General features: G+C 46.1%; 1 protein-coding gene and 1 long non-coding RNA gene across 11 annotated transcripts in view; one reads left to right on the top strand and one right to left on the bottom strand.

Moving 5' to 3' along the window:
• CHKA (choline kinase alpha) overlaps positions 1-20,709 on the bottom strand; it is a 61,491-nt gene extending 40,782 nt beyond the window's left edge. For 3 of the 10 annotated variants that reach the window (XM_082343007.1, XM_082343009.1, XM_082343013.1), the window contains exon 1: positions 19,895-20,705. In XM_082343007.1, coding sequence (XP_082199133.1) covers positions 19,895-20,598 — 704 coding nt within the window. In that variant the 5' untranslated portion in view covers positions 20,599-20,705. Of the gene's footprint in view, positions 1-19,894 lie in introns of all 10 variants that reach the window. The other 7 variants (XM_082343010.1, XM_082343016.1, XM_082343015.1 and 4 more) reach the window with 6 other exon arrangements.
• A 106-nt stretch (positions 20,710-20,815) lies between these two features.
• Positions 20,816-24,741, top strand: LOC309606218. Its single transcript, XR_014231706.1, has 2 exons — positions 20,816-21,244; positions 21,479-24,741. It is a non-coding gene; the product is annotated as an uncharacterized lncRNA (long non-coding RNA).
• The last annotated feature ends 810 nt before the right edge of the window (positions 24,742-25,551 follow it).

Raw genomic sequence — 25,551 nt, 5'->3', positions numbered from 1 at the left:
TGGAAGCTCTGCAAGAGTAAGGACCTACTTTCCCAGGAAGCAAGCTAGCTGTCCCCCCAGCTCAGGAAGACACGGGGAGCAGGAAAGCACAGAAACAGAAGGGCCCGGACAGCCTTCTCCTTTCCCCTCCACTCAGGCCCGCGCCCCAAGTGCACGGCTTGTCACAAGGGCCTGCCACGTCCAGGCACAGCCAGCACGGGCTTCTGGCTACCAAGCAACAGGACAGGCATGACATCAGTTAAAAGCCCTAGTTTTCCTTCCTGTCACATACTCTCGAAAGCTCAGTCCACGGCGAGAGCAAACAGATGAACTACTGTTCTAAGCTGTGTAACTCGATTCAGTTTATCCCCAGAGTCCCAAAGAAGGAAAGCAGGCCAGCTTGGCCACAAACAAGCCCACAACCTGGAAATCCTTCATCTCTTGTATTATCTGTAGCCGCTCGCCCAATAGGCCCTAGTGGGAAGAAGTAAAACATGGATGATTTTTAAGTAACAATCAAAATAAATAAAACAATGTCATTGTCACAGATGACCCAAACTGTCAGAAACCACCTAGAAAAAAGTCAGACACCAACGAGCTAAATAATACGACTAGGAAGAAGATACGATGGGAAGATACGCCACAGAAACGACAGCAGAAACACAACAGCCAATTTACCATGGCATTTGTCAAGAATATCCTTCCAAGTAAAACCCCAGGAACGCTCAAGGATTCCAAAGAAGTCTGAAACTTCAACCTTTTTAACATGTGGCAGAAGATCTTTTTTTTTTTTTTTAATTATTATTTATTTATTTATTTAATTTATGGCTGTGTTGGGTCTTCGCCTCTCTGCGAGGGCCCTCTCCAGCTGTGGCAAGCGGGGGCCACTCTTCATCGCGGTGTGCGGGCCTCTCACCATCGCGGCCTCTCTTGTTGCGGAGCACAGGCTCCAGACGTGCAGGCTCAGCAATTGTGGCTCACGGGCCCAGTTGCTCCGCGGCATGTGGGATCCTCCCAGACCAGGGCCCGAACCCATGTCTCCTGCATTGGCAGGCAGACTCTCAACCACTGCGCCACCAGGGAAGCCCAGAAGATCTTTATAATAAACATACATGTCATAATTAAATTTAGGAGGCACAGAGATACTCACATAAGCAAAATATCAAATAAGATGAGAATAACATATTTATTTCATATTCAACATATGTAAGCAAGCCATGGCAGGTAGGACACTGAAAAGAGAAGTCACTGCTGGCGGGAATTCTACAGTGCCCTAGGGATCCAGCTGAGTGTGCGTCCCTAATCGTCACCCCACAGGTCCCTCAAACAGTACCAATGGAATAACGAGCAGTATACAGAGCTGCTTTTACAGACTGCTGATCAGATGCGAAAATCATAATTTCAATTTCTCTTGATACACAGCTTATCAAGAATTAACTTACAATTGAGAATAATTTGACTCATCAAATGACAACACACATAGAACATAAAGGATATTTGAAAAAAAAAACCATGCAAAAACAAAACAAAGAACCAACTCCAAAATGAAGAACCAAAACGCTAACTGGTTTATCTGCTAAAGAAAATGAATTTGTGAAAACAGAGCCACAAAGCAGTTGCTTGGTAGTGCTGTGTTGCTTTTGGCACATTCAAGATCACCTACACACCACAAGTGACGAAGAACCTGGGTGACCTGGCATATTTTTTAAAACTCAATTAAGTTTATCAGTTGTTGAAGCAACTAAAGTAGGCTGCTTTAACGTGTATTAAATTGTTTGACTTTCAGATTTTCAAATCCAGGTTCCAAAAAGTTGTGTGTACGTGAATCTGAAAGACCCCCAAAATAAAAAAGACAACTACTTACCCAAATTCTATTATTCAAATATAACCACTTTGAACACTGTAGTATATATTTTTCTTGTCATTTTCCTAAGCTCCTTTTCCCAATTTCTTTCTTTTTATTAAAATTGGGATCATGGCAAATATACTGCTCTACAAAGTTCCTTTTCTACTTATATTATGAGCATTTTCCATCAATTCAGCATTAAAAACATCATTTTTAATTGTGCACGGAATTTCACCTTAAAGATACAGCATGGTTTAACCAACTGCCTAATGCTAGAGTTTTCCCATTATTTTTTACTTCTACACACAACTCTATAAAATGTATACCTATATCTCAATCTTTATGCACAATCTGAGGAGATCCTTTAAAGCTGGGTTTTCTGGACCAAGGGGCACTACCATTTTAAAATTTCTTGATGCTTACTGCCAAAGTGTCCTAAAACAGAGCCACACTGGTTCACTCTTCACCTGTCACTAGTGTCAGAACTCCTGTCTCATATCTCAATTGACCTGTTTTTTAATCAATTAAAACTTGATATTATCAAAAATATAATTTTTTAAAACATTAAACTGCTAGTGAAGATAATGAAATTTTTTAATGCTTCAAGATATAAAGTTAACAAATGGCATGAAATATTTTAAAGTCAAAAAATTATTGCAAAGGGAATATTTGTAAGTACATCAATATGGGAAAAATAGTTAACGAAAATAAACTATGAAACATACTGAAAGTTAGCAACTTTATTTAAATGGATTTCTTGATGATATGCCTTAGTGATTCTATCCTAAGTAACTTCCCCCCAAACTGATAAATGTCAATTCATTACCTGCCTCAAATGAAGCCATACAATTTACTGCACTAATCATTAAGAAGAGAAAAGAAAACTGGAAGATGTAAAATAGCAAATCTAAAATTTTAGTTGATCTAGACCTGACCAACTAAAATTTTAGATTATCTATTTTACATCTTGCAGTCAAAGAAACTGTGTCACAGTTGGCATCATATTGATTGCAATTAATTTTATTTATTTATATTTTTAAGAGATTTCCTATTTACTTATTTGTTTGTTTGTTTGTTTATGGCTGCGTTGGGTCTTCGTTGCTGTGCACGGGCTTCTCACTGCGGTGGCCTCTCCTGTTGCGGAGCACGGGCTCTAGGCACGCGGGCTTCAATAGCTGTGGCTCGAAGGCTCTAGAGCTCAGGCTCAGTAGTTGTGGTGCAAGGGCTTAGTTGTTCCGCGGCATGTGGGATCCTCCCGGACCAGGGCTCGAACCCGTGTCCCCTGCATTGGCAGGTGGATTCCCAACCACTGTGCCACCAGGGAAGCCCGATTGCAATTAATTTTTAAAGAACCCTGACAAATTCCACAAAATCATTTCAAAACAAAAACCACTCCACGAAACTAAGATCTGGCATTTGATGCTACTGTCTCTCAAAGTTCCTCGCAGCAGGAAATATCATCACGCCTTCCTGGTGTGAAAGGTCTTCTTAAAATAGAAGCCTAGATGACAACTGGTTACCTACAGTCAAACATGAACCAAATGCTCCATGACTCACAGGATTATTAACCCCCCATACGTGAACCACCCTACTACAAGTACACCTGTCGCAAAAAATGCTCTAATGTTTCAGCACTCAGACCAAATACACAGGTTATAAAAGACTTCAAAATTCTGTTCTAAAGATCAGAATCTTATTTCAGAATGAAACAGAATTTTAACACCAATGCAAAATGGTGGTTACCTCTGGGCAAAAGAAGGGAACCCAAAGCCAAATGTTCAGATTTGATAAAGCTATTTTATTATTTTCAAAATTTTATTCTTTACTACTTTATAAATGTTTGTAATTTTTAATAAAGAGAGGTTGTTTCACATAAAACTTTATGGCATCTAATACACAATCACCAGCATATATTATAATGAACTCTTCTCAAAAATCAGTTGGCAATTTAGTATATGTATAAAACCAAGATCACTGGTAGCAAGGGGAAAAAAGGCGCTGGTAAAAAGATCACAATGGGTCAAAGCAACAATAATCTTGTCCAATATCCTCTCAAACTCAATAGGGATATTTGTTGGGGTCTGTGGAGATCCTCTGACAGAGGGCTCAAAAGATCAGTGACATCTTCAAAAAGTTAAATGTTGAGTTACCAAACGACCCAGCAATTTCACTCCTAGACATATACCCAAGAGAAATGAAAACATATGTCCTCACAAACACTGAACACAAATGTTTATAATAGCCAAAAAAGGGAAAGAATCCAAATGTCCATCAATTAATGAGTGAATAAACAAACTGTGGTATATCAAGCAATGAAATATTATTCAGCCGTAAAAAGGAATGAAGTACCAATACATGCTACAACACGGATAAACCTAGAAAACATGATGCTAAGTGAAAGAAACTGGTCACAAAAGGCCATACATGTTGTATGAGTCCATCTATATGAAACGTCCAGAAGAGACAAATCCATAAAAATTAAGTAGATCAGTGGTTGTCAGGAGCTAGGCAGGGGAGAATGGGAAGAGAATGCTAATGGTACAGGGTTTCATTTTGAGGTGATTAAACTGTTCTGAAAAAACAGCAGTGATTGCTGTGTAACTCTGTAAAAATAGTAAAAAACACTGAACTGTACCATTTAAAAGGGTGAATTTTGTATTACGTGAATTACGTCTCAATAATGCTGTTTTTTTCCTTTCTAAACCAGTGATAACTTGCCTTAAGTAGTTTATTAAATCGACCATTCATTGATTTATTTGAACCTATGAATGACCGTCCTCTTAATATTAAGCTCCGTGTGTATGATCCATGGCAATCACCATTTGATTAAAATCTGCTCCCAAGCAGTGAACACTTCCAATGAAACTGCTAGACCCTAGGAGAAATCAAGCCCTCAAAAAGATGCCTCTGATTTTAGGATCTGGAAAAAGAAGAAGCATTACTAAGGACTTTGGAATGAGAGAAGTTACCGAGTTTCAGGAAACCTCCGTGTCACACTGGGTTTCCAGCTTCCCACACCTACCTGTAACTCTATTTGGAGGTGGCACCTGTCCCCCACCAGCACGACCAAAGGTGCTTCCCTCTGGTCCTGGCCATACACTTCTTTTTCTCCTCCCCACGTTAGCTTTTTGTGGCCTACGCCCGCAGCCCCCCAGTTTGAGGCCTGTCAGGGAGGGCGCGCACACACACACACACACACACACACACACACACACACACACACCGCCCACCGCCTTCTCCTCCGCTCTCCCATTACCTGGTTTCCACAGCCCAGGCACCTGCCACCATCCAGGCATCCAGGCCATTGTCAAAACCGTCACGAGAAAAGATTCCAGAATAAAGCCTGGGGAGGGAAGGTTTGCCAACACTGGCCTCCCGTGCCCTTTGCCCTCCTCCTGCCGATTGGCTCACTTCCGTGCTGTTCATAATCTCTGGACTTGTCAAAGTTTTAAAATTATGCTTCAGTAGTTGTGAACATCTCTGAACCGGGTGGCTTCCACGGTACTCTTTAGTGCAGCATCCTGAATTCCACCCCTGCGCTGGCAGGCCAAACGCAATGCAGGAAAACTAAGAGAGGAAGACTCGGAAGAGATGAAATTTCCAGTAGCCTATGTGCAGGGGAAAGCAGTAAAAGGCCACAACCATAACTTCAGGCATTAATTACCTGCCATCGTGTGTACACCCTACAGAATCCTACTCACCCTTATTCACAGTCCAAAACGGACAAAGGGTGACTCACAAACCAGGTCTGTTTGCAGCTCTCATCAGTAAAACAGGGTCCCTGAAAAGGTCAGACCCCTGGGGCGACCCTGCCTTCTCCACATGACTCGTCCATACGAATGTCACTTGGCCCTGGACTGTGGCAGGATGCCTACCTGCGGAGGTTTCCGACCCATGGGAGCACCGACTGGACCTCAGCGTAGAGATGCCACTTGACTTTACTACTTACCTAAAATATAGGACTCGTCAACACGCTCAAGGTCATTTGAAGGCCTTGCCAGACATCATACTCTCAGGATACTTTTGCACATACCTTGCAAGCAATAGGTGCTATTGTAGAGAACTGCTTATTACAAAAAATCTGGGCAAAAATAGAGACAGGTGTATGTAATCTCTGCCTAAACTGAAGTGCATACCTGAGTGACTAGCTGAAATAACCATCATACTGTGTTAGAACTAGACAGGAGTCACCACTTATTAACACTAACTCCTGGCAAGCTACTCAGCCTCTCTGGGCCCCAGGGGTTAAGAATTCCTCTCCCTGAGGCTCGTTGCCCGGGGTTAAATGAGATAAGCACAGTCAGCGTAGTACCTGGCAAGAGTGAGCACTTAATGAATGGAATCTTTTATTACCGTGATTAACTTAACAAAGCAGAAATTCTAGTATTCAAACTGTCCTGAAAAGATCAAAATGATATTTCAATTAAAATATAACACTATATGGCTATTCAAAAGAATAAGGTAGCTCAATAAATACCAATATAAAACAATCTCCAAGACACAGTGCTGCTTTTAGTGCAAAAAAAGGGATCTAGTAGTGGGATTGCTGGGTCGTATGGTAGTTCTATTTTTAGTTTTTTAAGGAACCTCCATACTGTTCTCCATAGTGGCTGTATCAATTTACATTCCCACCAACAGTGCAAGAGTGTTCCCTTTTCTCCACACCCTCTCCAGCATTTATTGTTTCTAGATTTTTTGATGATGGCCATGTACCAAAATGTTCATTGCAGCTCTATTTACAATAGCCAGGACATGGAAGCAACCTAAGTGTCCATCATCGGATGAATGGATAAAGAAGATGTGGCACATATATACAATGGAATATTACTCAGCCATAAAAAGAAATGAAATGGACATATTGGTAGTGAGGTGGATGGAGTTAAGAGTCTGTCATACAGAGTGAAGTAAGTCAGAAAGAGAAAAACAAGTACAGTATGCTAACACATATACATGGAATCTAAGGAAAAAAAAAAAAAAGGTCATGAAGAACCTAGTGGCAAGACGGGAATAAAGACACAGACCTACTAGAGAATGGACTTGAGGATATGGGGAGGGGGAGGGGTAAGATGTGACAGGGTGAGAGAGTGGCATGGACATATATACACTACCAAATGTAAAATAGATAGCTAGTGGGAAGCAGCCGCGTAGCACAGGGAGATCAGCTCGGTGCTTTGAGACCACCTAGAGGGGTGGGATAGGGAGGGTGGGAGGGAGGGAGACGCAAGAGGGAAGAGATATGGGAACATATGTATATGTATAACTAATTCACTTTGTTACGGAGCAGAAACTAACACACCATTGTAAAGCAATTATACTCCAATAAAGATGTTTAAAAAAAAAAAAAGTGATCTACTGTTAAGTATTAAAGAGGGAGGGGAAGCTACACATTCTCAGCCCCTCACACAGGGCCTAGCGCATTGCAGCTCTCAGTGTTTGCTGAAGAAACGAATACACCCACACATACTAATATAAGCACGACATCTCTCTGGAAGTGCTTGCTTCTAGGGAGAGGCGCCGGGGTCAGAGATGGGAGAAAGACACCCTTTCGTAATGTTTGAATCTTAAAGCCAGTACACTGATTATCTACTCAAAGATTTTTTTTCTTTAACAAAATGAGCAAAAATAACCCTTGTTTTTTTCCAACTGTCCCGTGTAATCTTCACAAATAAAAGGAATGAATGCTCAAGGAGGGAGCTATCCCACTCAACTGACTTCCTGGTTAATCATCAGGTCGGTATGAAGTACCATCCTAACCACAAGATAATGAGAGGCTAACAAATAAAACACTCTTGTGGAAAATCTAAAAACTCTTTGTACCTCCCTCCGTTCCTGCCTTAAATACGGGGTGGCAAATGTGATGTACCCATTCACGTTTCAAGCCCCTCCCTGGCCTGGGGCCCTTATTCTGAACATGAAATATCACTACAGAGCGCTAGGGAGGTTAAGACACACACAGAGGAACTCAGATGTGAACGGCTTCCAAGGCGGGCCAGGGAATGTTCTTAATGCTTAAAGTAATATTGCTTTTTATTTATTTATTTTTTTAAATTAATTTATTTATTTATATTTATTTTTGGCTGTGTTGGGTCTTCGTTTCTGTGCGGGGGCTTTCTCCAGTTGCGGAGAGCGGGGGCCACTCTTCATCTTTTTCTTATTTTCACACTTTCTCTTAAAAAAAAAATTAAGGAGGGCTTCCCTGGTGGCGCAGTGGTTGGGAGTCTGCCTGCCAGTGCAGGGGACACGGGTTCGGGCCCTGGTCTGGGAGGATCCCACATGCCGCGGAGCGACTGGGCCCGTGAGCCACAATTGCTGAGCCTGCGCGTCTGGAGCCTGTGCTCCGCAACGGGAGAGGCCGCGATAGTGAGAGGCCCGCGCACCGCGATGAAGAGTGGCCCCCGCTCGCCGCAACTGGAGGAAGCCCTCACACAGAAACGAAGACCCAACACAGCCATAAATAAATAAATTAATTAAATTAAAAAAAATTTAAAAATTAAAAAAAAAAAATTAAGGAAAATGTTTAGTAACTTGGGCTCCAGTTAATTGAAACTTTCCTGCTAATTTCTTTCCTCTAGTCACATAACAGATAATACCCTGTGTACGTTTTTAGGCCCGGGCCTCATTTTCAGCCCTGAACTGCCTGACTGAGCCCTTTAAAAAGACAAAATGTTTTTCAATGATATCAATCTATAATAATAATGATCAATTTGTTTCTTGGTGACTTTTCCAACCTTCAACTTTAGAGGCAGTTCTAGGTTTAGGCAAGTTGATTCTCTCCTCCCTCAACTCATCTTTTTCTACGTTAGCCCCACTGTTCCAGAACCTGAAGCATAATCCTTTCCAACAAAAGTCGACTGTGTTAGACAATGAAGCATCTTGGGGAAATTTACATGCTACCTAAACACAGGACAAACCCCAAAACCCTGGTAAGGCACAAAATCAATCAAGATCCTCTTAACTTGCTAACAGGTCTCTACACTTCAAACAGGTTACCCTCACATTTGGGATAAAGTACAGTTTATTTCCAGACTTAACGGCAGTGGAGATTTTCAAGGAGGAAGAAAAAAATGAACATTTCCCCACCATGAGGCAAATGAGGAAACACTCCTGACTTAAAGGTCTATCAGCTCACCATTTATGGCACGGCTGTACTTTACCCAGGAGGCCAGAGGTGGCAAGAGGGCTCCCCACTCAAATACAGAGAGTACTCAACCGTAACGCGGGGAAGCAAAGGAAGGTGGCTGGGCCACAGCAACTGTAAAAACTATCCTTCCAGCTCCCCACCTGCTACGGCTCAGTCCTCAGGGTGGGACCACGACACGGCGCTTCCCTCATCACTCCCTCTCCAACCACGAAGCCGCAGCACAAGATGCCATCTTGGTTCCTGGCCGCTTCACAAATCCTCCCAGACTGTTCACCCACCTTGCGAAAAACACTGAATGCTACTGGCAGGTGTTGGCTATAAAAACTATCATTCAAGTTTGCTTGCTCTGAAAAGTTCTCATAGATTGAAAATATACTCCATGTGTAGAAAGGAGGTCAAATCCGAGTCAATGATAAGGCCGAACAGTCCAGTAGATGTGGTCCATTCATGCTGTGTTGTGTGTCACTTTAACACGGCAGCAGGAAGCTGGTCTACACGGAGCAGGTCCTGGGCACTTGGGAATGTCACACCCTGTGCTTCAAGTACTCAGTGTGTGACAGGAAGTAGTTGGTAATTTTTTTTTTAAATTTATTTATTTATTTATGGCTGTGTTGGGTCTTCATTTCTGTGCGAGGGCTTTCTCTAGTTGTGGCAAGCGGGGGCCACTCTTCATCGCGGTGCGCGGGCCTCTCACTATCGCGGCCTCTCTTGTTGCGGAGCACAGGCTCCAGACGCGCAGGCTCAGTAATTGTGGCTCACGGGCCTAGTTGCTCCGCGGCATGTGGGATCCTCCCAGACCAGGGCTCGAACCCGTGTCCCCTGCACTGGCAGGCAGACTCTCAACCACTGTGCCACCAGGGAAGCCCAGTAGTTGGTAATTTTAACTACACGTGATAAAGTGAATGCAGGGGAGAGAGCCTCTGCACTATTGTGTGGACTCTCTCTGCCCCACAGAAACAATTTTTTAAGTTTTGGAGTAAAATCACTTCACTAGATAGTAGTTTACTGTATAACACAGTTTTTATTTTAGCAACATGTATTTAATACAAGTAGCTTTACAAATGGTTTGTATCCTTTATTTGCAGACTTACCAAGTCTTAACGAGGTTATTTCTGTTTTATTCTACAGCATTCTACATGGGGAAAATGCATGCTGTAGTGATACAACAAGTTAGTGAAGTGCCCATGGTCTTGAAATATGCCATTCCTCACGTCAAACCTCTAGATTACTTTTTTTCCCCATATTTAAGTTGAGGTGAAACACACATAACATACAATTTGCCATCTTAAACATCTGTAAGTGTACAGTTCAGTGGCATTAAGTACATTCACATTCTTGTGCAACCATCACCATCTTCTACCTCCAGAACTGTTCATCTCATAAAGCTGACACTCCGTGCCCTTTAAACACTAACTCTCCGTTCCCCATCCTCCAGCCCCGAGCACCCACCAGGCTACTGTGTCCCTATGAATTTGCCTTCTCTAAGGACCTCACAGCAGTGACATCATACAACATTTGTCTTTTTGTGACTGGCTTATTTCACTTAGCAGAACGTCCTCCAGGTTCAGCCATGTTGTAACGTGTCAGACTCTCCTTTTTATCACAGCTGAATAACATCTGATTGCAGGTATATGCCACACTCTGCTCATCCATTCATCCATCAAAAACATGTAGGTATTTTTAACCATTTGGAAAAGGAGTCCATCTAAGTGAGTCAGCTCAGACAACGAGAAACCTGAGACACTGCCTGCTCCAGAGAAGCCTTTAGCACAAAGGTTTTCACCTGCTAAACTGAGATGGGAAGTTTCTGGTCTGCACCGAACCAACTGTACTTTGCTGAAAACCAAAAAAGTCTCTGAAACCTCTGCAAACTGTCCGCAAGTAACATGGCGCAAAGCCCAGCACACACAGGACTCAGTCTCCTTAAGGTTCAGGGCCTGCACGGAAAATAGAAGCGTAATATCAAAAGAGCTACTGAATTTAGAGCACAAACAAGAAAAAAGGAGATTTTTGCAAAATTTCTTCTAACCATCTAAAATTCAACTTGAAACGACCACAGCTCAGGGGGAAAAAAGCACTTGAGGAAAATGACAGCATCAATACACAGTAATCAGGAACAGGTGTCTTAACTCCCAGCTCTCTCAACACCAAGTCTGCAGGCACAGTTATGAGAAGAGGCTTTGTCCCAGGTGGGTTGCTGGCTCTGCAGACAGCTGCATGGTCTTGGGCAAATTACTCTGTAAAATGGTGTAACAGTATCTAGTAGGGGTCTGTGAAGATTACAGAAGATAATGTCAGTTGCTTATTATCATTACCAACTGCAAAGCAAAGGTTAATCTTTAAGAGTGTGTGGGACAGAGCTTCCCTGGTGGCGCAGTGGTTAAGAATCTGCCTGCCAATGCGGGGCACATGGGTTCGAGCCCTGGTCTGGGAAGATCCCACATGCCGCAGAGCAACTGAGCCCATGTGCCACAACTACTGAGCCTGTGCTCTAGAGCCCGTGAGCCACAACTACTGAGCCTGCATGCCACAACTACTGAAGCCCGCATGCTGCAACTGCTGAAGCCCACACGCCTAGAGCCCGTGCTCTGCAACAAGAGAAGCCACCGCAATGAGAAGCCCACGAACCGCAACGAAGAGTAGCCCCCGCTCGCCGCAACTAGAGAAAGCCCTTGCACAGAAACGAAGACCCAACACAGCCAAAAATAAATAAATAAAATAAATACATTTATTAAAAAAAAAAAAAAAGAGTGTGCGGGACAGAGAAAAGCTCGGGCTTCAGTCCTCTGCTCCAGGCTGCTCAACCTCAGCACCGTCCACGTTCAGGGCACGGAGAGGGAAGTGCTGTCCTGTGCACTGTGGGATGTTGAGCAGTATCCCTGCCCTCTACCCACTAGATGCCAGTAACACCACCACCACCACCATGAAATCGTGACAATCAAAAATGTGTCTGGACATTACCAAATGTCCCTCAGAAAGTATTTCTAAAATACCCATTTCAAGCCACCAACCTTAGCATCCTTGGGACACAGCACACCTCTGCCTCCTCTTCCCACCTGAAAGGTCCTTCCACGTTTCAGAGTTCAGGGATGCTCCCACTTTCTCCACAAAGTGCCCCACATCCCTTCTAGCCCACATGGACCTCCTGGGCCTTATGTTTTTATTGTTTCATCACCAGGCCCTGGACTTCTGTGATATTCAACAAAAAAAAGTACTAGGCACAATGAGATGAGTGAATGTTGATTTACAGGGAGATGGCAGTCTGGTTGTGGATGCAAGATGGGCTAATGCAAAGCTAAAGATGAGGGTTGTCCTAGGGCAGTACAAGATTCCCTGCCAGCGGACAGAGGATGGCGAGATCATGGAGGGAGTCTAGGCTGACTGCCAGGCTCCGCCAGAGAGGAAAACCGGGAAGGAGACCGTGGGCATAAGGGTCAGAGATGAGCAAGCCAAGAGACTAGACTGAAGAAAAAAACTCCTGGAGTTAATAAGCAATTATAGCAAGGTTATGCGATACAAGGTTAATATTCAAAAATCAGTTGCTTTCCTGTATACCAGCAATGAACAAGTAGACAATGAAATTAAAGACGTGTTACCATTTACATTAGCACCCCCCCAAATTAAATATTGAGGTATAAATCTAACAAAATATGTACAAGATCTATATGAGGAAAACTACAAAATTCTAACGAAAGATATCAAAGAACTAAATAAATGGAGAGATATTCCATGTTTGTGAATAGGAAGACTCAATATTGTCAAGATGTCAGTTCTTCCCTACTGGATTTATAGATTCAATGCAATCCCAATAAAAATCCCAGCAAGTTATTGACTTACTATAAAGCTACAGGAATCAAGATAGCGTGATACTGGCCAAAAGAAAAAAAAAAAAGACAAATAAATCAATGGAACAGAATGCAGAGGCCAGAAACAGACCCACATCAATACAGTCAACTGATCTTGACAAAGAGCAAAAACAATAACTGTGGAGAAAGGATCGTCTTTTCAACAAATGGTGCTGGAAGGACTGGACAGCCCCAGACAAAAAAATTAAATCTAGACACAGACCTTATACCTTCACAAAAATTAACTCAAAATGGATCACTGACCTAAATGTAAGATGCAAAACTATAAAACTAGAACATAACATTAAAGAAAATCTAGTTGACCTTGGGTATGGTGATGATGTTTTAGATACAACTCCAGAGACATGATCCATGAAAGAAATAACTGATAAGCTGGACTTCATTAACATTAAAAAATTCTCCTCTGCAAAAGACACTATCAAGAGAACGCAAAGCAAGCCACAAATTGGAAGGAAATATTTGCAACAGACATCTGATAAAGGACTATTATCCAAAATATTCAAAGAACTCTTGAAATTCAACAATAAGAAAACAACCTGATTAAAAATGGGCGGAAGATCCAAGCAATCACCTGAGCAAGGAAGATAGATGGCAAGTAAGCATAGGAAAAGATGCTCAACATCATTTGCCATTAGAGAATCACAAATTAAAACAAGATACCACTACACACCTACTAGAATGGCCAAAATCCAGACCACTGACAACACCAAATGCTGGTGAGGATGTGGAGCAACAGGAACTCTCATTCATTGCTGGTGGCGATGCAAAATGGTGCAGCCACTTTGGAAGATGGTTTGGCAGTTTCTTACCAAACTAAACATACTCTTACCATATAATCCAGCACCTGGGCTTGTTGGTATTTACCCAAATGAACTGAAAACATGTCCAGAGAAAAACCTGCACACAGATGTTCACAACAGCTGTATTCGTAACTGTCAAAACTTGGACGCAATCAAGATATCCTTCAGGGACTTCTCTGGCGGTCCAGTGGTTAAGACTTCACCTTCCAATGCAGGGGGTACGTATTTGATCCCTTGTCGGGGAGCTAAGATCCCACATGCCTCGGGGCCAAAAAACCAAAACATAAAACAGAAGCAATATTGTAACAAATTCAATAAAGACTTAAAAAAAAAAAAAAGATATCCTTCAGCAGGCAAATGGATAAACTGTGGTACGCCCATACAATGGAATATGATTCAGCACTAAAACAAAATATGCTATCAAGCCATGAAAAGACACGGAGCAAACTTAAATGCATATTATTAAATGAAAGAAGACAATCTGAAAAGGTTATACTGTATGATTCCAACCATATGACATTCTAGAAAAGGCAAAACTATGGAGACACTAAAAAGATCAGGGTTTGAGGGGAGGGAGGGATAAATCGGCAGAGGACAGAGGACTTTTTGGGCCATGAGGCTATTCTGCAGGATCCTACAGTGGTGGATACAGTACACATCATTATACATTTGTCCAAACCTGTACAAGGTACACCGCCAAGAGTGGACTTTGGGTGATGATGTGTCAGTGTAGGTTCATGGACTTAACAAATGTACCACTGCAGGAGAAGAATGATGTCAACAGTGAGAGAGGCTGTGGCGGGAGGGGGGGGTATAATGGGAACTCTGTACTTTCTGCCCAATTTGGCTGTGAATCTAAAACTGCTCTAAAAAAAAGTTAAGTTTATTCATTTTTTTTAAAAAAGAAGTAAGGCCCCTTAAGGGACCAAATTTTCACAGTGTGTAGTAAAAACAAAGTGTAAATGAAACTTTATCTTAAAAAATGAAACAGATTTATGTCTTTACATGTAACATAATTTAGATTATCAAAGTAACTATGTACATATAAAGGAAATCAAGTAGGGAGTTTTGGCATAATTTTTCCAAAACCCTTTAAGATAGCACCATAAAGCACAATTCACTCCTTCGACTTTTACTGTATACTTTTGCAAATACAGCTGAGGACTTTGCCAGTCTTTTCAAGGCCCTCTCTGTCTTTTGATATTTAAATGATCTGATTTTGAAGGGCCCATGGTACCATCTATCCTATCATTTCTCAACTGGTAGTGGGTCTGTGGGGAGATGTGTGTATAACTTTAATAGTCCACAAACATTTCTTTCATCAAACTTCATGATATCTTGCATCTTTTGCAAGATTTACAATTTCATTTCACAACTCACTGTGACTGTTTTATCCACCAGCAATGAGAGTGATAATAACAAACGTTGATTTGATGGGCGGAGACAGAAGCTAGTGTTCAGCTGTGATGTCCCGGCATGGACAAAATTTCCAAGTGGTCAGTACCTTAATGACTATTTTCATGTTACGGTAATTTTTATCTTTCCCTATACCACTCATAGGTGGAGGGACTCAGGCAACCAGTAGTCTGATTACAAAGAGCCCTGTCATCACATTAGGAGGAGAGCAAAGAAGCCAATTTAAGCTAAAATCCAGGGGCTAAACTCAGGCACTCTTCTACTACTGGAGATACAAAGATGAACACGACATGCCCTCTAGGAATTCAATCTAACAGACTTGAACGAATAAACACACACAATGTGGTAAGTGCTGTGACATAAAGGTGTGTATGCATGAAGTGCTATGGAAGAAACCTAAACGAGGAAGAAACTAATTCTGTCTGGCTCTCTAAGTTAGGCCTTGAAGGAGGTATTTTAAAAGCAGACACCAGGGGGTTTCCCTGGTGATGCAGTGGTTAAGAATCCGCCTGCCGGTGCAGGGGACACAGGTTGGAGCCCTGGTCCAGGAAGATCCCACATGCCGCGGAGCAACTAAGCCCGTGTGCCACAACTACTGAGCCCACGTGCCACAACTACTGAAGCCCGCGCGCCAAGAGCCCGTGCTCCGCAACAAGAGAAGCCACCGCAATAAGCCCACACACCGCAACGAAGAGTAGCCCCTGCTCACCGCAACTAAAAGAAAGCCCATGTGCAGCAACAAGGACCCAACACAGCCAAAAATTAATTAATTAATTAATTAATTAATTAATTAAATTTATTGGGGGAAAAAAAAAAAAAAAAAGGCAGACACCAGGCTGCCAAGCAGAGTGTAGGAACAAAGAAAGGTCTGGAGACTGAAAACACAAAGCTCATTCAAGAAGTGCAAGGACAAGTGTAACTAGCTCACTGTTAGTTGCTGCTGGTTAGGGGAAAGGAATGATTTTAAAACAGCAACAAAAAAAGAACCACCCTGAAAGATTAAGGCTGGGGCCCAAGTATAAACCATGCAAACAAGTTTGGATTTTATTCGCCAGCTACAGGACACCACAGTAAACTTTTAAACAAAGGAGTCAGGATATTTGAGAAATCCCTGGCAATGGGATACAGAATGGGGGGGGGGGGGTCACCCAAAGCACAAGGATATCCACAGGTGCCTCCTGTTACAGGGTCTAAGCAAGGACAGCGGGCCTGGAGCAGACAGGAGGTGTGGGCACAAAAGCAGTTCACTAGGGTTGAGTTGCCACTGAGTGCTGAGGAGGGCTTTCTGAGCAAATGCAAAGGGTGAGAAATAATCCTGAGGCACCAGCCAGCTGCTGTTAATAACTCAAAGAAAAAAAGCAGGAGAAGCATATTCCAGGGTGGGGAGGAGCAAAAGGGTTAAGTGTGGGACAGACTGGATGGACTGCACTGAGGCGGTGAGGTCTCACACACCCCAGAGACCAGCACACAGCAAAAAGCCGGGGCTGCAGAGATGGATCAGAGCACATGACAGCCAGAACCTGTGCGTGAACTGTCTACGGAGGGCCACTGAATTTCAACCAAGTGTATACCTTTCCCCACTTGAACTACCTCTTTTGCCTTTTTTTTTAAAGCTAGGCATCACCCACTTTCCCATATCCTAAATCACCTCTTTTCTCCTTATTAAACTCATTCCATAACTACATTCTATTCCAGAAAACAGGACTGAGAGGCAGTGTATCATACCATACAACATTATTTTAAAAGGTCCACCAAACCAAAAGGAAAGCTGTGTCTTCCAAGACCACTGATTCCTGGAGAAAAGAAACAAAACATCCTTGATGAAATAAAAATTCATATTTTAAGGCAAGACAAGAAAAATTTAAACATAAAATTTTTCTCTGCCCATTTGGCCTCCTCCCTCCCCTCTGGTGTGCATCACGCATCTGCATTACGCGTTAACCAGACCTCCCCAGTGACAGAAATACCTGCTCAACCATAAAGATCAATTTTTCTTCTTCTGGAGCCAACCATGTAACTCCTTTCCCAATCCTGTTAGGGGTCACAGTGACCCGCCACTCACTCACCTTGCACTTGAAGACATCTTTGGTGAACTTCACATACAACGCCAGTATATTATTTCCCTTAAAGACAGCAACTGGCCCAGAACAGACTGGTCAGATGACCTGGGGCGATACTGGGCCAAACCTAATGGAAGTTCTTAGTTTAAATACTTACTTATGATCTTATTAATGTCACTAGCTATATTACCAGTAATCTGCCTATTTTACAAGATTACTGTTTCTTGCATTACCAAGTGTGTGACTAAGCCTCCAATAAAATTAATGATGATTAGCCAACTTGAAATGATTGACCAAACTTATAGTTCTATAAGACCAACGATTATAATAGTATAGCTCTAGATATGGGAAGAAGCAACAAGAAGGAACCTTCGGGGCTTTCCTGGTGGCGCAGTGGTTAAGAAGCCACCCGCCAATGCAGGGGACATGGGTTCGAGCCCTGGCCCGGGAAGATCCCACATGCCGCGGAGCAACTAAGCCTGTGCGCCACAACTACCGAGCCTGCGCTCTAGAGCCCGCGAGCCACAACTACTGAAGCCTGCGTGCCTAGAGCCCATGCTCCACAATAAGAGAAGCCACCACAATGAGAAGCCCGCGCACTGCAACAAAGAGTAGCCCCTGCTCGCCGCAACTAGAGAAAGCCTGTGCACAGCAACAAAGACCCAACGCAGCCAAAAATAAATAATAAAAAAAAAAATTTAAAGAAAAAAAAAAGAAGGAAACTTTTCCTGGAGCATAACAGACTACTAAGATAGGTGGTCCAGAGGCTTTTCGCTACCGTTAACAGGGCCTAGTCCACTAACAGCACATTAAGTGGCCTATTAACGAAATCTTCACCTGACCTGGGAATGAGCATTCTTAACGCAGTGGGACAGATTGGTCACGAAATGCCTCCCGAACATTGGTTGAAATTACAACCGAAAGGGAAGGGACTGCAGAATAAAGAATCCTGCCCACTATCCAGTTCAATGAGAATCAAATCATTAGCCACTGTAGTCGGTGACTTACAACACACCCTGAAAGGAATTCAGGGCAAAGATCAGGATGAAGTACTTTGTGCCCTCAGAAAAATAACAGAACTGACCCTCAGAGAGATACTATATCTTCTGGAGAAATATTTCATTCTTGCACCTTCCCACACTTAGAAAGGCACTAAGAGCATTAACTGAGAAGTCATTCCTCGTGACTAGCAGCAACCTTCGGCTGAGATGTGTGCTTGACTGCACGCACCCCCTTTGCAACAATCACATATATTTGGGCCTCCCCCTTGACCTCTTCCGAACAGTTTTCAGAGCTCTGTGAGAGGCTGTCTCTGGGTTATAACCCTCAGTCTGACTTGAATAAAATTTTCCATTTCTTTCTAGATTGACTACCGATTAGTTTTTTCATCGACATCCTCAATGCTTTCAGAATGTCAGGTTTGAGCAAAACACAAAGGTTTATCTAATGAGTGACACTCCCCAGAAAAGCACCTCAAAAACATCTTACAGCTGGATCCAGGGTGTCCAAAACGTTTTCAGAGGCAACAGGCAAGAGCACTGGAGTAGGACGTGGGTTCAAGAGACCTGGCAGCTCACGCTGATGTCAGCACAGAGCCACTGACCTCAGGCACTGCCCCTCTACGTTTTCTATTTTATAGCTGGATGACCTTCTGAAGATCACATGGCCTAGGACGATCTTCTGAGAATTTTCAGCCCTAACTAAATGTGATAGTTTGGGAGACAGTCTCATTTCAGGAAAAAACAAAAAAACAAAAAAAGGTTTCATTAAGCAATTCTTTGGTTTTCTTTTCTCTTTCTACCTTTATGATTCTCACTGCTCCTAGGCATATCTGTAAGAGAGGCCACAGACACAAAAAGAAAGTGAAGCTTAGTTAATTTTGCTGCATTTGCGGCTCTGACGAAGCACCGGGCACAGAAAAGGAATCAAATGACTAAAATTGGATTTGGGGCTTATCGGCGGCAGCCAGCCAGCCAGCCAGCCAGTTTCTAGATACTGCACTCAACCTGGTCAACCAGTTACAAGAAAATTAGCAGAAAAAGAAAAAACACATTTTTAAAGGTCTCAATAGAAGGATGCCCACTAAATGTTAAGTGATCATCTCATGGGAGCAAGAGGGACAAAAGCCAAGTTTATGTTTTGCTATTAAGTCTGAATACGTACACACTTACTTTTTTTGTAATTTAAACTTATGATTAGTTTTCTTAAGCTTAGAAAAGGGGGGGAAATTCTTTCTCCCTTGCTCTTAGTCATTTTTGGAGCCACACACCCTAACTTTGGCTGGTCACACACCTACATGTCTGAGCGGTTAGTGGGGAACTAACAAACGTCACCCCTTCACCGCTAACAAATGTCTCTTTCAGTGGGAAAAACCTAATCATGGAATTGAGGAACTAAAAGTAAGTCACCAAGTGATTTTTTTTAAGCCAGCCAAAACATCCCTCCTTCATTCAAGGCCCTAAACCCAAAGTGACTTGCTAGACACAGTTTAAGCTTCTGGACAAAATGTACTTTATGATTGAACAGTACTGTTCTCCTTAGAAGAAACGTGTTTTCCCACGAAAGCGGTATGTTTTCAACAGCCTGCCTTCTGGAAGGTCTTCGGGGGCCCGTTTCACGGGATCTGGCCTGGATTTCACAAAGGCTCCTGAAAGGTGGCTTCGCGGGCCGCAGAGCCCCCGGCCCCGCCCCCCGACCTCAGGCTCCGCCCCCGGCCAGCGTCACCCGACCGCGTCCGCGCAGCCCACCCTCCCTCCCGCCCGCCCCGGCGCGCCGCCGACACCGACCTGATGACACTGATGTGGAACTGGTCCTCGCGAAGGCCCCGCCAGGCGCCGGACAGGAACTCCTTGCACCACAGATAGGCCCTGCGCCGCGTCCTGGGCTCGGGCTGATCGTCGGCCGGCGGCGGGGGGGGCAGCGGCAGCGGCGGCGGCGGGGGCAGCGCGAGCTGCGGCTGCCGCCCGCCCAGCTGCTTGGGCTCGAGGTCACTGGCGGCGTCGCGCTGCTGCCCCACGCCGGGCGCCGGGGCCGCGCTGCCGCTGCCGCTGCCGCAGCTCAGCAGCAGTCCGAGCGGCGAGGGCTCCGCCTCGCCCCCGTTGCAGAACTTGGTCTTCATGCCGGGCAGGCGGCCGAGGAGGCGCGGTCGGCCGCAACGCGAGAGGGCGAGGCTCAGGGTCCGGCTGGACGCCCCCCTCACGGAGGCCGGGCGCGGAGGCCGCTCGCCCGCTCGCTGACGGGCAGGCCGGGGGCGGCGGCGGTTGGGGGCGCGGCGGGCGGGCGCGGGGCGGCGGCGGCGTAGAGGCGGCAAGCAGCAGGCGGCGGCGGCGCTTGGCTGGTCCTGCTGGTTGTGGCGCTCGCTCCTATACCGCCGCCGCACGAGGAGCGCCGTCCGCGTCACAGCCCGCCCTCGCGCTCGCCGCTGATTGGCCGCCGCCCGTCGGCCTGGCGCATCACAATCGCCTCCGCTCTCGCCACGCCTCCTCCCCATTGGCTGCGGCAGCACAAGGCCCCCCCCCCACCCGTTTCGTTTCCTGCGGCCGCGGGAGGCGGGGCCTCGAGGGGGGCGGGGCGTTGAGCCGGTGCCCGGGGTCGCGAGAATGGAGAAAGCTAGCGAGGCGGCGGGGTGGGGGTGGGGGTGGGGGTGGCCGAGACCCGGTGGGGGCTGCGCGGCCCTTGAGCCTCGGGGGAGCCAGAACTTGGCTTTGGTGGCTGAAACTTTGCTTGACCCCTCGAATCCTGCAGGACATTAGAGGCCGGGACCTGGCCGCGGGCAGTTAGGAAGCCGGTCCCTGGAGGCTGGCTTCTCTTTCCGCATGACCTTGGGGCGAGGCACCTCCTTCTGCAGCTCCGTACGTGTGTTTTTATAACACTTCCCAGCGCCGGCTCAGCTCCCTGCGAGGCGCGGCCACGCCCCGTCCAAGCTGGAGCCTGAGAAATTATTGTCCCCGGGTCACACAAACCGAGGCCCGAAAGGGGGAAGAGGCGACTGGTTCAAGGCCGCACAGCTGGCCGCGGAGCCCTCTGAAGCCTCTTGCAGCCTCAGTTTCCCTGTCCGTGGTGCTGAGGATGCCAGGGCCTAGAGGCTCGGGGCGGGCGGGCGGCATCCCCGCAGCTGCCCTGCGTACTGGCCAAAGGTGAGAGCCACGGGGCTGCTGGCTTTGTGGATGCCGCCCCGCCCGCCCCCACGCTGGAGGCAGCCCCGTGACTGTGACTAACACACCTTTGCCCGCGGAGGGGAGGCAAGGGCCCCTGCTCCCATTTACCACATTTACCCCATGAACTGCCCCATGTCCCTCACTCCTCTCTCACCCCGCCGCCCCAATCCTTTCCGAAAGCAATTGGAGTATGGATAAATTTTAAAATTACAGATCCTGTTTTTACCGGGCATGAGCTGGGACAAGAGGGTTCCCTGGCTGCTTAGGAAATTCAGCGCCTGGCATGCAGGAAAAGGCTTCTATGTGGGGGTTTCACAGTCTTCGGGAAGAAAACATCTCTTTTTAGCAGTGTGCACTTGGCTGAACTTGCTCCAAGAAAAATGCGCTCATTGAACAAAAGGATTATGATGAAAGGGGGCTTTTGTCAAGGCAGCTGTGGAGGTGGGCCTGGACATTGAACTGGAGGGAGCTGGGAGCCATCCGGCATTGAGGCGGGGGCGGAGGAGGAGTCCAAGTGGATGTTGGAAAAGCTGAGAAATCAAGGTCTACAGTCAGGCCATTTAGATAAGAGAGCCAAGGACTTTGTCTAAAAATACCAGCCCTCAGATGGTGGGGCTGTGTCTATGGTCTGCCCAGGTGACAGGCCTTTATCCCACTGTCCTGTGACAGCAGCCTGGTAATCTCAGAGGAACGCCAGAAACCTGGCCAGGAGGAAGGGGCACAGGAAGTAGGGGTTGAGCCTCTGTCATTTCAAGCCCGGTTTAGGCTACTAGAACCCACAGACCCCTTTGTGGGATCGCAGTTCCCTGTGGGAATAAAAAATTGCCTCATTAAAAATGTTGGAAAGTTATATCTGTTACTGCTTCCATTAAATGGATATGAAGACTGAGTCCTGCAGAGGCTGAACAACTCAGGTGAGGTCCCTTGGCCAAGGTGAGGAGCAAGGCAGGTGTCCCGGCTCCTTTGTGTGAAGAGCACCATGTCCATATGGACAAAACTTCCCTCTCCTACAGTCAAACTAAAGGCCTGGACTTAGCTCTCAATGGCCCAGCCTTGGCCTGGCCAGTCAGGACCCACCCTTAGCACCGGGGTGGTCAATTCCACGCAACACCGCCGAAGCAGAGACTGAGGAAGCTTGGCATATAGTAATGCTAAAATATTAGGTTTTACATTAGGGGTGTTTGAGCTAGTTGAGAAGGCAGCTCTACCGGGCACTCAGGAGCCTCAGTCTGCTTACCTCTGCAAGGGGCATAATAATAGCAACTTTCCAGAGTCATCTGTGATGATGTATACAGCACACGGTAGGTGCTCAGGAAAAGTGCCAGGCGTGTCACCACCCAAAGGAGAAATCCAGAAGGATAAATATGCCCATGACCCTTGAGGTAGCAACCCTATTCTCAAGACTTCCTCCCAAGAAAAGAAGTCATCGGCAGCAAAAAGCCCTGTGCTTAAAGCTGCCCATCACCGTGTTCTCTCTCACTGAAGAAAGCTGGAAATAACCTAAGTGTTTGTCTAACGCCCTGGACTGCGCTATAAAAGATGTTGGTGTATCAGACAGGAGTGAAGTTGGTAAGCAGGGTTCATTTTCCGCACATTTCTCGAGTGCCTTCAGTGTGCCAGCCAGAGGGCTTGGCAGTACTGGGCAGTGAGGAAAGCAGCTCTGCCTGGCCCCTGCTCCAATCTGGACGAGCAACGCTGCCCACCCCACGCCCCCCTCTCCCTCCCCCCTCCCCCTTGTTAGTTGCTCTATTGTGTATTGTCCGTGTCCCCACCAGACTGGAACCTCCAGGAGAGCAGGCACCTAAGTGTCCTGTTCTTCATCACAGTGCCCAGCAGGCCCTGAGGTTTGTAGGCCCTCGGAAGTATTTGCTGAACAAATGAAGTTCTGGCTCAGCACTTCCTAACTGTATGACTTTGGGTTGAGCCTCAGTTTCCTCAGCTGTAACCTGGGGGTTATAATCCGCAGGGCACAGGGTTGTTGTGAGGGATGAGCGAGAGGATGTACAGGAAGTGTGCGGCGAGCAGGAACCCCCCGCCCCATATTGTTGTTACGTGCAGCGTGCTGCATGGCGTGGCTTCTCGGCCAGCAGCTGGCATTCGGCAATGAATAATGCACACACTTGTAGCAACTCAGCCTCGGAAGACGACGTCGTATAAGAAAAGAATGCAAACTGGAATGTACATTCTGATGACCAGAATGTGATCATTTGTGCACAGGTGGACAAAGCTTGGAGAGGAATTTGCTGTGGCAGCCACTGGTGCTGGAGAGAGTGTGTTCCAAGTGTAAAATCTTTTCTTCTAGGACATCGGAAAAAATTTTCCAAAAGCTCCTTGATGCTGAATTCTGAGAGCAGACACACGGTGTGGGTGATGTGCCTTGGACAGATTAGAGGGGGCAGATTAGGAGGTCCCTGTCCAGTCTCTGGCATTCCTGCAGACTGGTTCCTCTGGTCTGGCCTGAGGAACCTGGCAGAGGAGTCACCAGGGCCACTGCACAGGCCAGGGGCCTGCCCCAAGGAACAACGGGATCCACCCAGGGGCCCCAGCCCTGCCACCAGCTCCAGCTGCAAGGCCTGTTCCTAGGAAAGGTTTTGTGAGTCTACCTCCTCTCAAAAGAGAGGGGCCACTTGTCAAGCACTTGGTAGGAGCGGGCCCTGTGCAAGCCCCTTACTTGTATCCAGCATCTTTGAACTTTCACTGCCAGCAGTGTGGTAAGTGTAATTAGCACTTCATCTCTCAGGTGAGAATGGTTTACCAGGAGGTAAAACCATTTGTCCAAGGCAGGCAGCTGGTAAGGACAGGACCCAGGACCCACCCAGGACTCCACCCTCTGAATGTAGGAGAACCCCATCCTTCTGCACCAAAAGCACCTTTGACCCAGAAAGTCCTAGGCACTTGGCACAGTGGGAGTTCCCTAGAGGGCTGGAGAAGGACAGCCCTGTCTGGGCTGTGCTCACCACCCCCTCCCAGGCTACACTCAAGACCCAGCACCCCAACTTCAGCTCTGAGCCTTAAAATATTAATGTGAGCGCAGAGAGATAAACGGACTGAAATCCTACCTGCTCAAGATTGGGTTACAAAACAGAAACACAGATGTAGAGAACAAACGTATGGACACCAAGGGGGGGGTGAATTGGGAGATTGAGATTGACATATATATACTAATATGTATAAAATAGGGCTTCCCTGGTGGCGCAGTGGTTGAGAATCCACCTGCCAATGCAGGGGACACGGGTTCGAGGCCTGGTCTGGGAAGATCCCACGTGCCACGGAGCAACTGGGCCTGTGAGCCACAACTACTGAGCCTGCGCGTCTGGAGCCTGTGCTCTGCAACAAGAGAGGCCGCGACAGTGAGAGGCCCGCGCACCGCGATGAAGAGTGGCCCCCGCTCGCCGCAACTAGAGAAAGCCCTCACACAGAAACGAAGACCCAACACAGCCAAAAATAAATAAATAAATAAATTTTTAAAAAATTAATTAAAATAGATAACTAATAAGAACCTGCTGTATAAAACAAATAAATTAAGAAAAAAAAAAAGATTGGGTTACAGCCCTGCCAGCAGTGTGACATGGAACTGGGCCCCTTCACTCAGTGCCTGGGTTTGGCCCCAGCCCAGGAAGCTCTGTCAGCTAGAGACTTGGCAGGCCAGCAGCTTCCAGAGGTCTCAGCCTTTCTCAGAGGCATCCTTCTACCGTACACCTAGCCTCAATGCTTCAAGGCCACAGGTAGGACCTAGGGCCCAGAGAGTTTAATGAAAGCAGGTGACTTGTATGCCCATGCGTCCGGTGGTTGGGACAGGCCCTCGCCCCATCCCCCATATGCAGGTATCCTGAGTATAGCATTAGAGGTAAAAACCTGTCTTTGGAGCTTTTGCCTCCACCAACTGTGTGACCTAGGACAAGTTACCTACCCCTCTATACCAGATAGAGATAATTGTTCCTACCCTACAGGTTTGTTGGGGGGAGTCATGGAAGCCAGCAGGGAAAGGGCTGGACTCAAAGTCAAGGCCACACAAAGGGTAGCTGTGCCCTTCTACTGATTGTTCTCTGGATTCCCAGAGACTGGCAGAGAGCAGCCATCATCTGTTGTTAGTAAGAGTGGCCCTGCAGCAACTCATCCCAAGTACCATGAGGGAAGCAAAGCCTGCAGGAACTATAGCAATGCAGGGCCTCCCAGAAGTCTACCAGGGCCTGGGGACTTTTCCATTCTTTGAGGCTCCTAGCACTTTCAAAAATGAAGAAATGCAGGCATAACTTGTTTTATTGCTCCTCACAAATACATTTTTT

The sequence above is a fragment of the Balaenoptera borealis genome (assembly GCF_965194805.1).
Source record: "Balaenoptera borealis genome assembly, chromosome: 11".
NCBI lineage: Eukaryota > Metazoa > Chordata > Mammalia > Artiodactyla > Balaenopteridae > Balaenoptera > Balaenoptera borealis.
This window is presented reverse-complemented; position numbering and strand designations above follow the sequence as displayed.